General features: G+C 36.4%; 1 protein-coding gene across 7 annotated transcripts in view; it reads right to left on the minus strand.

Moving 5' to 3' along the window:
* The window catches only part of smash (smallish), a 291,299-nt gene that overhangs the window by 75,410 nt on the left and 202,911 nt on the right, over positions 1-12,978 (minus strand). For all 7 annotated transcript variants that reach the window (XM_090384893.1, XM_090384895.1, XM_090384891.1 and 4 more), the window contains 2 exons: positions 5,319-5,480; positions 1,988-2,469 (listed from right to left, as the gene is read on the minus strand). In XM_090384893.1, coding sequence (XP_090241019.1) covers positions 1,988-2,469; positions 5,319-5,480 — 644 coding nt within the window. The remainder of the gene's footprint in view (positions 1-1,987; positions 2,470-5,318; positions 5,481-12,978) is intronic.

Consider the following 12,978-nt stretch of genomic DNA (forward strand, 5'->3'; position numbering starts at 1 on the left):
ATATTCTAGTGTAATGACGTGCACAAATAGTGTATACAGTGAAACTTCTCCTAACGGACATCTCTCTACAATGGACATTTTCAAATTCCCCAACTCACCTCCATTGGTTTTAACGTGTTTGCAGCTTCTGTCTAGCGGACATTCTCTGTAACGGACGCGGACAGGCAATCTGCACTGTTTCGTTTAGATTAGCACTTAATTTGATCTCCCCATAACGGACAGCGGGCGAGCTCACGGCCCTTTTTCTAGGAACGTTTCTTCCACATATTGCCTCAATCGTGTGTTTATTTTCTATTTCCGATTCTCTGAATTTTATCAAGGTTTACGTCGCGGTTCTAAACCCGTTTTCAAGAATTTTAAGGCACGTGTAAAACTTCTGATGAATTCGGTGTGTGCAGGGAGGTGGGGAATATGGTCGGCCTTTCGTCTTTTCAGTTTCAGTTTTCAGTTTTGTTCAGTGTCGTGTGAAGTGCACAATGTCTTCTCGTAAACATTTAACTTTAAAAGATAGTCGAACTCATTAATGCGTATGACCGGCAAAAAAATAGTGTTCGCAATTTCGCTGTAAAATTCAAAATCGGGAAGACGCAGGTAAGCGACATCCTAAAGAAAAAAAATGAACTGCTCAAACAATTTTGGCAACACGTAAATGATCAGGTTCAAAAATCATTCCCGAAAACTGTTGGACTTCAAATTTGTCGCGCACCCACAAAATCCTCGTTGTTTCAAGGGCATAAAGTTGAATCTTTTGGATGTTGACTGGAAGTCTAATAAAAAAGCTTGGATGACACGAGATATCATCAGCGAATTGATAAGCCACTTTAACCAAAACATGATTCGTCAAAACAGAAAACTCATTCTTTTCATGGATAATGCTGCATCTCACCCGCACATTGAATTGTCCAACATTCAAATCATTTTTCTGCCACCAAACACATCTGCAGAGTGTCAGCCCTTGAATCAAGGGATAATAAAAAATTTTAAACTTCACTACAGAAAACATGTTTTAAGACATCTCATTGCAAACACGAACGATGTGCGAGTGACCTTGCAAAGAAAATCAGCATCCTATATGCGATTCAATGGATTTCCTCTTCAGTAAACACAATTAGAAAACAAACTGTCGTGAACTGTTTTGTAAAGTCTGGCTTCTCAAACGCAAAAATTGAAGTTGTGAACAGCAATATGGAGCACCAAGAAGAACAAGAACTTCAACATCTATTGATAATGTACGATACTTCTGCTACAAGTGACCCTGGCTACAAAGATATAGACTCAAACCTCACTACACAAGGTGGTGCTCTAGATATCAACGACATCATCATCGATATTTTTCAAGAAGTTCCTCATGAGGATGAAGAAATGGAAGGAGATCATTCTGTCGAAGAACATATTAACGACAAACCACCGATGAAAATAGAAGAAGCGCTCATACAAATCAATCGTTTAAAAATGTTTTTCGCCGCTGAAGAAGATACTGAAGGACTTTCGATGGTTTCTTCACTCCAAACAAATGTTGAAAACAAAATTATCAGCCGGAAGAAGGTGCAGAAGAAAATAAGTGATTACTGTATGTATTTTTCTTAAGATAAAGTCATAATATGCATAGCACAATTGTATGTATATTATTTACAAAAATATTGTTCAAAATCTGTATATATTTTAATTTAATTTTACATTAAACGTTTAACGATTTTTCTTTCTTTCTTTTTTTTTTTTTTCTCCCTCAGACTTCTTGTTAGCGGACACTTCTCTCTAACGGACACATTTTCGTTCCTCGTGGCTGTCCGTTAAAGGGAAGTTTCACTGTATATTAAGGAATACTGCATTATCATCACCAATCTGAAATTTTATTTACCAACAAAGAAAAATACCATAATGCCAAACTGAATTCAGCAGTAAATTCAAGATCTAGAAAAAAATTTGTACTATTAAATCAGAAAATTTATTACAAAATAATCAAGTGTTTAATTTTAATCTGACTTACATGAGCCGAATTCTTCTTATTCTTGAGAATGTTCTCATCCTCTCCACCTGCTTTTGGAGATTTTGACTTTACTTCTTTAGTTTTTTTCACAGATGAAGTTGAATTTTCTCCTAGTGATTTTTTAGCCAACACTTCATGGTCATCAAAATCATCAACAAACATTTCATTTTCTGATTCCACACTCTTTTCTTTTTGTTTGCTAGATGACTGGCAAGGTTTTTCCAATAATTCCTTATTGCTAAGTTCAACATTTGCGTCTGATTTTTGTTTATTATCTTTGGAAACTTTAGGTTTTAATTTGGGCTTGGCGGGAATTGGTGGAGGTTTCTTTACAGGCTTAGACTTTGTACTTTGTCCATTTTCTTTACTATCTACAGATAAAGAACTACATGCATCAGGCAAAGGAGCAGCATTTGTATTTTTACATTTTTCTTCTGGATTAACAGCACTCCTAGACTGATGTGCATCATCAGTGCCATTACCTAAACAAATTTTATTTAAAAGTCAAAAATAAGACACTATATTTCATGATATTTAATGAAACAAGATCTATATAGCCTAGTTAACACACACACACACACACACACACACACACACACACACACACACACACACACACACACACACACACACACACACACACAGTCTATTCTATTCCATATAATTATTTTTTTCAGACAGAAAATTTTAAACTACACCAACTATCACAATGAAGTTAGCATTTCTGACAAAGCAAACTCCTTTACCACAAATTGCCTAGGTACAGCATTAGCATTAGTAGAATCATGTGATGCAAGAAAGCAAACTTATACAGCATCATATAAAAAAAAAAAAAAGAACTTCCCATTTCACCCATCCATTCACTTCGAAAGTTTGTCCAGTTCTTTCTTGCATTTATTTAAACCATACACAACAGATGGTTCCAGAAATCAATCACTCGCTGGCTAAAGGCAAATTTCAGCACATCTATTCTACAAGTGTTTTTCCTCAATTTGAATTTATGCCCCCTCAAGGTGCGTAATCTGAACAAGAGGAAGAATCCCATCAGCATTCAGCTTGTTCAAACCATTTAAGGCCTTATACACCTCAATCAGATCACTTTGCAAGTGCCTAATCTCCAGATACTGCAATTTGCAGAACTTAAGCCTTTATTGGTAAGAGCAATCCTTTGTTCCCTTCACCAATCTCGTTGCCCTTCTCTGTACTCATTCCAGCAGTTCTGCATCCTTTCTACTTTTTGCACCACTTATTGCTTTGTTGCGTGTGCACTAAGGATAACGTTATATTTAGTTTAAAATTTACTAACTGTAAAAACACAATGAACAGAATAGTCCAGGTACTTTTCCCAATATCAGAATTTTCTTTTAAAAAAGATCTTCACATTAACAAAACATGATAAACTCTCAAATCTAAAATCCAGTGCTGAACTATTAAAGGATTTTAATAATCACATTACCAATTGTTATACCACAGTGTAAATTAATAGGGTACTATATATAAAATAAAGAATAATTTCAATGTTAAATAAAGAATGATTCATATTTAGTAGCCTCTCCCTTATCGTATGAGAAAACAGAGGAGAGAAATGAAATGCTGATGGATATAATAAAAAGTTGATTTTCTATTCTTTATATTTTTTTTAACCAACACTTTTTTGATAAAATTCCAAATGAATGATTTTTGTATAAATTGGAGCAATTCAGCTTTAGCAGAGAGTAATGACTGTGAATAAGTAGATGATATTGTCACAAAAAATTAGAAGATGATTTTATTCGATATATTCGAAATAGAAATATTCGATGCGACATTCGGCAAAAAGTTGCAAAAGGAAAAAAAACAAACAATCTTCAATACTTTCTTATTTCTCTAAGTGAACTGATCTCTTTCTATTTTTTGTAAAATTAAAATATAATTTAAAAAAAAAACATGTTTTTAAGATATCAATAGACTTTTTAAGTTAAAACAAAACTTGTAAATATTGTGAAAATTATTGTGCACCACCATCGGCAGACTTTGGCGCCCAACGCAAGCATACATCATTACCTATAGATATGTTTTTATACCTATGCAAGCATTGTATTGGACACAAGAGTAATGCAAGGTAAGTTTTTTATCCATCAGCATATTTTTTAGGTACATTCCTGAACATTTTTCGATATTTTTGGATTAACCGGGATTTTATTTTTACCGTCCACCCCGGAAAATCGAGAGTCAACTGTATAACATATAAATGTGAACTGAACTATCCTAGTACTATCAAATATGTAGTAAAAAAAAAAAAAAAAATTGCTTTAATTTGACATTTCTGAATGTACAATGGTATACCACAAATACAAAGATTTGGAGAATTTACATACAGATGTTATATTAGTCCACAATCAATCAGTTTCTCTCAAATATACTGTAGGATGCCAACTTTATACCAATTCCACACCCTGGCCTGAAGACACTTTGCCTCACTGTATTCTGAAAACAACACTTGAAAAAAATTTTTTTATTGATTACTGGATAGCACTGGGTTGGGTCATTCCACAGTACTAATCCCACTGGATTGGGCCATTCCACAGTACTAATCCCACTGGATTGGGCCATTCCACAGTACTAATCCCACTGGATTGGGCCATTCCACAGTACTAATAACAGGAACCAGATAACTTGAGGGTGCTTGAGGCTGCCACAGACATTCTCTCAGGTATGTCAAGCTGGAATTTATTAATGACTCATCTCTAGCACAGTCTCGCCACTCTCTGTCTCTTAGATGTTCTGTTTCTGCTACATGCCTTTTCTATAGAATGGGCACTCTTTTTCTGAACTGGAGTCTAAAATTCCTGCTCTTCCTTCCAAATCAATCCAAACATTTGCCACAACCAGTCGGTATCCTTCTACTGTCCAAATTCAAACTCACAGAACCAACTTTTCTTCATCGTTTATTCATCCAACTTCCATTTTCTGGAACAACCTTCCTTCATATGTATTTCCTTTAAATTACAATCTACAGAAGTTCAAGTCTAATATCAACAAGTATCTTCTTTCACTTTCTCAACTTTCAGCCTATGCACGCTACTAAGTGCTATAGGTTATCTAATACCCCTTGTGTTTGGGGTTTCATAAAAAAAAAAAAAAAAAAAAAACGAAAGCAAATTTACAATTAACATGGCATAAAATTAGGTTTTCTCACCTTTAACTATTATAATTAGGTACCCACATAGGATCCTTTCAAAAAATATTGGTTAATACACACTCTAAAATTAACTCAGCTGTTCACTAAGTTATTTTCATCACTACCTAATTCAATGATCATTATTTAAAATTGAAGAAGTATGTTACTCACAAGGTGAACATAGCCTCCACACTGATACATTAACCTGACCAGCTAAAAGACAACCACTAACAAGAATTTTAACAGCTTCAGGCCCAAGATATCTTGCATTCTTCTTATTAATAAACAATATTTGGTCTCCTGGCTGCAAACCAGCCAATTCACTTGGACTGCCTGCAAGGAAAAGATATTTTATAAAGTTCTTGGAAACAATAAATGGAATTCAAATTTTGTTAGCTTCCAGTTATAAACATTAATTATTTATAACTAGGTTGTCTTTAAAATCAACTTGAAAATTAAAAATTGCAAAATGTCTGGAAGGACAGCTAGAAGAAATTAGTAAAAACAAACAAAACATAATAAAAATGTTTTATACATCATTTTGGAGTTAATATTGGTCATACAGTTCAAGGAAGTCTGAGGCTTTTGATGCATCAGCAGGAAAAAAAAACTATGTTGGAGGCCTCTATTACCTATGGAGGCAACTTTCAACAATTAACAACTTGTTGAATACACATTGCAGGAAAGGCAATTTATGAGTTATGTATAGGAATCAGTAAGTAATAGAAGAACAAAAGTGTAGAAAAACATTAATATATTGCGTATTAAAGTCATTATATCTAAATAATGAATAATGGAGGAGAGGTTGGTTACCCAACGTAAGTATTAAATTAATAATAATAAAAAAAAAACTTTTACATGGAATTTAACTCAGTTATTCAAGATAGACAAGGTTCACTCATCTACAAATAATTTACACTTAATCATGCAATCATTCTCCAAACAGATGCCTCATCCTTGCCATAGAAACTGATTATGGGAGAGTTGTTGCTTCATTGTTTAAATATTTTTCAAATAAGAGTTATCCAAAAAGTAGTATACAAAAGTGGTTAATTTAAAATTAATTTATTTTATAATAAAATTTACATTAAAAATCTTCAATGTAGTTTCCTTCATGCCCTATGAATACTTCCAATGTTCAGATAATTTTTGAATGCCGTTTAACTGTCTGCCAAAGTTAAGCTGTCTGATGTGTTGGGTCACAGCTGTACTCAATGCTTCTAAAGACAGATATTCATGCAATTGTTCCTTGAGCTTGGGGAAAAAAATCATAATTGCAAGAATTCATATCGGACTATATGGAGGGGTGATGCAATGTTTCCCACTTGTAATCAAAGCTGTGTGATATGATGCCTTAAGTTATCATGTAGTACCAAGCTGCACATGATCAGTGGCAATAATTCCACTCATAATCACTGACCATTTCTTTCACCTTCGATTGTTGCTGGTGACATTTAGAGAGGTGTCACCAAGATGAATGCTTCCACTGAGCTTACTGTGACTTCAGTTCAGAATCAAAACAGCAAGTCCACATCTCATCAATGGCAATAATGCAGTTTAAACTTTCACTTTCTTGTCAGTAAGATACAATTAACTGCATTGCAATTTCTTTATGCTTTGCTCATCTGACAGCAAATGTGGAACTGATTTGGCAGTAACCTGTCATTTTTGTAAAACCTCAGTTAAAATTTAGTAAATAGATGATTTCACTATTCGATTCATTGGCTACTTCTTCACGGATCACATGTCAATCTTACTCCAAAATGGTGGTAATAACTGCCAATGCGTTGTCCATAGATGTTCTTGGTCTACATGAATACATTGCTGGGCTTCAACACTGTTCTGATGTTGAAACTTTGGAGACCAATGTGAAATTGTGCTACAACCTACTGTTGACTCATCACACACTCCACACAACAACTTATAAATTTGTGTTTGCATTCGACCATGTAAAGTTTCAATTCTGATAAAAGATCTTTGATTTGAAAGAGTTATCTGATCTGAAACAATATCACCATTTTTAAAAGCCTCTACACGAACATTCAATGCAGGAACTCTCTTTCAAGCATACTAATGTTGAGATTAAACTTCAAATTATTGTCCTGATAAATGTAGTTGCACAGGTGTACAGAGTGAGGAGCACATGCACAGTACACCTTATTTTTGAGATAAACCTCATATTTATTATAAAATTAAATATTGAAAATTTAAAAATTATTCTGTTTTTGTTTTTTATCTGTTTTAATACTCTGCTCTTGGAAATATGCATGTGGTTAATGTCTGTCTGCATACATTTGTTTCAGTTAATATTGTTGGATATGCCAATAATGAATGATTCTTTGTGCAGTTTGCAATTCCTGTACCTGTCTGTGATTAGAACAGAGATGTTCTTCAAATTCCATTGGCGATCCTCACACCAGCTGTGAAAAGCAGAACCCAAATTTTTTTTTTACAGCCACCGAAGAAGTCATACCAGAAGTACCATGAAGCGTCTGAGAATAATCTGTAATTCTTTAAATTAAATGCAGGTTACACACCAAGCAGGTTGAAGTGCTCATTATTTCACCAATTTCCAAACTGTAGACCTATTCAAGAGGCTCAGTATCCTTTCTTAGGTGTGGATTCCATACCCAGACACAGCATTCTATGTGAGATCTCAATTTCCTTGTAGAGTTGAAATATAATGCTCCATATCCTGAAAAGCAAATGTTTGAATAATTATAGACAGGAGACTCACAAAACCACCTTGATATCTGTCTACATTACACAGAGAATTTCATGTCTGAAAGAATCATAACTCCCAAAATCCTTTCCTGTAGTTTCCACTTATGTGCCCATACCTGATACCTATCTAACTTGTTCTGAAAGAATGCTGTATGTCACTGATCATTAATCACTCTCAGACTTTGTATCATCAGAAAATTGATACCACTCCCTATATCCCTTCATTTAATTTATGCAAACATGGTTTTATGCAAGCACAGCCTCTGCAAGACACCCCTTTTTGTTTTAATTAAAGAAAATTATAATTATAATGACTATAATTATAATGGAACTGTAAAGAGGGATCTACTAAACTCATTCAAAAAATTGTTGAACAAAAACGAAACACAGAAACCAATAACAATGATACTAAGGGGTGCATTAGACCAGTGGTTAGAACAGCAGACCAACAATGTGATGGACCCAAGTTTGAATCCTGATATGAAAAAAAAAATAATAAATAAATAAATAAAAATTTGTAAGTCACTTCCTGGGACCTACCTCCCCAAAAGCAATGGCTGAGGCAGAGAGTGACACTATTTGGTGTCGCTCCCAATAACTACAACCCACCACTGAATGCAAAAGCCAAAGCTGAACAGGTCCACCTGCATAGCTAGATAAAGATGAGAAGTAGAAATATTGAACAAACTGCACTGAATGTGGTGCAGGGTAAAGTCACTTGCATCCAGGCCTTAGGCAGAGGGGTCGGTCCAAAAAAGTGAGAGTAGGAGACAGTCTCCTGAAGCAGTGGCACTGTCCCCCATATGGCAACCACAAGAGAAGGGCAAGACCACCCAGCATAACCACGTGAAAGTGCTTCCTATGCAACTGCACTAGTGACCACCAGGAAGAAAAAGCCAGTGCAAGAAGTGGAGCATCGAAATGAATAGGTTCATGATGTGAGCATATTACAAAATAACAAAACTAAAGGCCGAGATGACAATGTACAGGACGAAACTTAACACTAAGTAGTTGGAATGGTTCCCGCTTGTTCAGGTCACCAAACAGTGAATAGCAGACTAAAGACTAATCATCGTCAAAAAAAAAAACCTGTTAGCTCCTGCAATCTTGGAAAAAAAATATAATAAATCAAGCAGGGCATGACCAACCAACTATAAAGAATGAGGAATATGGACATAACTGAACAAACAAACAAAAAAAAAAAAAAACTGAACAGCAAATACAAGAAGTACAAATGCAGCTGAAGTGGAAATAGTCAAAGCTGCAATATTTAGAAGAGAAGTGACAGAAAACATCAATTGTTGAATAACACTAAATTACCTCAACAACAACAACAAAGTGACACACTAGATACCATCTGTACAGTCACTGTAACAGCCATCAGGATGAACTGAAGAGAAATTAGAGACCAACAGAAAACAAAACACAAAGACAAGGAACTACTAGCCTGGAAAAGATGGCTACAGCAGAAGTTAGCTCTTTTACCTTCTGCTGTGAAATGAAGATAGGCCAACTGATTCAGTACCGATGGGGTAAAGAAGAAGCTGATCAGAAAAATAAAGAACATGCTCAAGAAATACAACATCCACAGTAAATATAAGACCTATAATCAGAAGAGCAAAGAATACCATGACACCCTCAAGTGGAACCTCATGACATTCAGTAAGAGATTTTTTTAATTTGTTGATACAGGGAGAGTTCCCAAAGAAAAACAGACAACCAGAGAGGCTTCTACAGGAACATTGAACAAGAGGAGGAGGAGAGCAACGGATCCCCCTGACCAGAAAGCATTCAAGTTCTGGAGTAACCTGCAGAGGTATAAGAGCTATGCCTGCTGGATAGACCTTGAACAGAAGCAAACCAAGGGCATATAAGAGATACCAAATTGAGAAAGATTCACAAGGAAGAAGTATAATAGTCCATCAGGAAGTATAACAACTGGTGAACTCCAGGAATAGATAACATCCACAACTACAGGTACAGGTTCAGATGCACACAGACACATAGCGGATCAATTCACCCAGATGATAAGGCATCCTAACATAATCTCAAAGTCAGTGACTCAAGGAATCACTTATCAAAAGGCTAAGGAAAAAGACACCACAAACAAGGCTAAGTACAGACCGATCACCTCTCTCCCAACAACGTACAAGATCCTAACCAGCTACATGACTAAGATACCACATCACTTGAGAGCCAGAACATCATGGCTGAGCAGCAGAAGGGACGTCCGCAGATGAGTAAAGGTTACAAGGATCAATTGATTATTGACACAGAAATTATGGAGCAGTCCTACAAGAGACACTGCAATCTGTACACAGACTACACTGATTTACCACAGGACTTTTGATTGTGCCCCATAGCTGGCTGATAGACACTGAAGATTTAGAAAGTCCAACACTGCCACACCTCCCAGAAATAACCATAGTGAAATGGAGGACCATGAAAGCTGACATATCACATCCAGACCAATTCCCATTAGAAGAGCAACCTTCCAAGGAGATGCCCAGAACCCACTATGTTTCTGTGTTTGTCTAGCACTCAACTCTCTGTCCACCATGTTCAACAGAAAGTATGGTTTTGTTTGTTTTAGGGTTTTATGGCGCATTAGCATCTAAGGCTATAATGCGCCCAGGAAGTATGGATATACCCTAAAAGAAAGGAGGTACACCTACATCCTCTCTCAACTAAGGTATATGGATGACATCAAACTCTATGCAGCAACCGAAAATCAACTCCAACAGCTAAACTGGAACACCAAAGAGTTCAGCACTGGCATCAGGATGCAATTTGGCCTAAACAAATGCAAGACCCATGGATTGAATCAGAGAAATCCATTAGCTAAGACTACCAGCTGAAGACTGGTGAAGAAACTGAAGCCATGACAGAGAGAAACAAATATCTGATGATGATGCAGGCTCAACAGCTAGAACACAAGGATTTCAAGGCGTGTCTCACTGAGAAATACCATTGGAGATTGCAAAGCCTGCTAAAATCAAAGATAATAGCAGGAATGCGGTCAGAGACAACATGTCAGAGACAAAAAAACACCTATGCAGTCCAAGTACTAACACACACCTTCAGGATCACTGATTGGACCAACGGTGACATGGAAGAAAGTATGAGACTGGCCAGGATAAGGATGACAAAGAGTCACCAATACCACCTGAAGCCAGCCATTGGGAGACTGACCACAATCTGGAAAGAAGGAGGGGTTTGACAGATCTCACTGAACAAAAGAAGGCAATTAAGAACCTGAAGGATTGCTTCCAGGAAAATGCAGCACTAATCTATTCAGCCTTAAGTAAGGCAGACAAAATGCCACACGTGGTCTCCTGCTCAACCTCAAGCAGGAGATCACATAGACAGAAGGAATAAAGGCAGAAACTATAATGACCTCCATCATGACTACATAGAAAAGATTACTTTGAATGCATGGCTCACAAATAGGAGGCTCTTCCTGAGATCAGAGGATTCATGCTTGCCATCTGAGACCAAGCAATCAACACTAGGAACTACATTGCCAAGGACCCTGGAGTGACAGATGACACATGTTGATGATGCCATCTGGACCCAGAAACAATCGAGCACATCACTGCAGAATGTGGGGCCATCATCCAGATGGAGTAAACTCATAGACATGACCAGGTAACTGGGATAATACATCAGAAACTAACGCAAAAATACCAGTTGATCAAAGAAAGTGTACCATATTACAAATACAAACCCCAGGCTGTACTAGAGACCATACTCACAAACTATAATGGGACTGCACCATAATGACAGGCAAGATGATCCTGCACAACAGACCAGATATAACTTTCATCGACAAGAAGGAAATGGCTACCTATCTGATCAACACTGTGGTGCCCAATGCCCCGGCAACCTCCAGAAAACATACAAGGAAAAGATCAGGAAGTCAAAGAAATATGGCATACAGAACAAGTATTGACCATCCCAATCATCATGCCAACCACTGGCATAGTTCCAAAGAGCCTCCATAACAGCCTAGCAGCAATAAGCCTCCCAGACAGCACTTACATGGAACTCCAGAAAGCCACAATTCTGAACACCTGGTCAGAGATAGTCTTAGAGCAATAATAGTAACCAAACATAACAACCACTCCATGCACCTGGTACCAACACCTGTTGTGTGATGGGGTAAAAAAACATTAGGAGAAGAAAGATAATAATAATAGAGACAGGTTTTATTGTCTTTTTGAGAATTTAAGGTTACTGATCCACTGGATTGAAATACAAACACAATGCAAATGTCTTTATTATTATTATTTTTTTTGTCAGCCATTTGCATTTAGCCAATAAAACCAAAGCTCTATGACACCTGTTCCTTATGTCTCACAGATGCTGTATGGGAATGGGAACTGCCAAAAAAAAAAAATTATTTGCTCGCCTGGCTTCTGTTAAGAGCAAAACAAAAAAATAAATAAATGTCTCATATTTCATAGTACATTGAAATAAAACAGAAAATACTACATAACTAGTTAGAGAATATTGGGAAGCATATGTTCATGTGAGGATTTGATTTATTTACAAATTTTAAAAAATAACAAGAAAATACTGAAAAAAGTGGCATCTGTCAGATGCCATACTAGCAATGGAAGGGTTAAGAAAATCAGAAACAGAATAATCTAAGCAACAATCCATGAATCACTTTCAACCCTAGTTCAATTTGAAGAGTAACCATTAATTATAATCCTTTGTCCTCTGTCATGCAGCCATCCAATAATCTGTCTAAGGATCTTACGTGTGATTCCAACATGTTTCAGCTTACACTTATATAGCAATCTCTGATCCCGGAAGGAGTCAAATGTTTTGCTGAAACTAAATAAAAATGTCAAAGCTATTTCTTGCATCCAAGTTCCTTAGAGAAAATTATCCCTATCTAGAGGACCCTGTATTGCATTCTTACCATTGCCTCCATGATTTTTCCCCACTACAGAAGTCAGACTGACCAGTTTATCATTATTCACTTCACTCTTTGGACTACCTTTATGGATTGGCAATACATTGATGCCTCTCTAATCCAAGAGAATTGCCCATATGAAGCCCTCATGATTAACATTAACATACAAATGAGTGTGCATTG

This window comes from Mastigoproctus giganteus, chromosome 11 (genome assembly GCF_048544385.1).
Source record: "Mastigoproctus giganteus isolate SK-2022 chromosome 11, ASM4854438v1, whole genome shotgun sequence".
NCBI classification, from domain to species: domain Eukaryota; kingdom Metazoa; phylum Arthropoda; class Arachnida; order Uropygi; family Thelyphonidae; genus Mastigoproctus; species Mastigoproctus giganteus.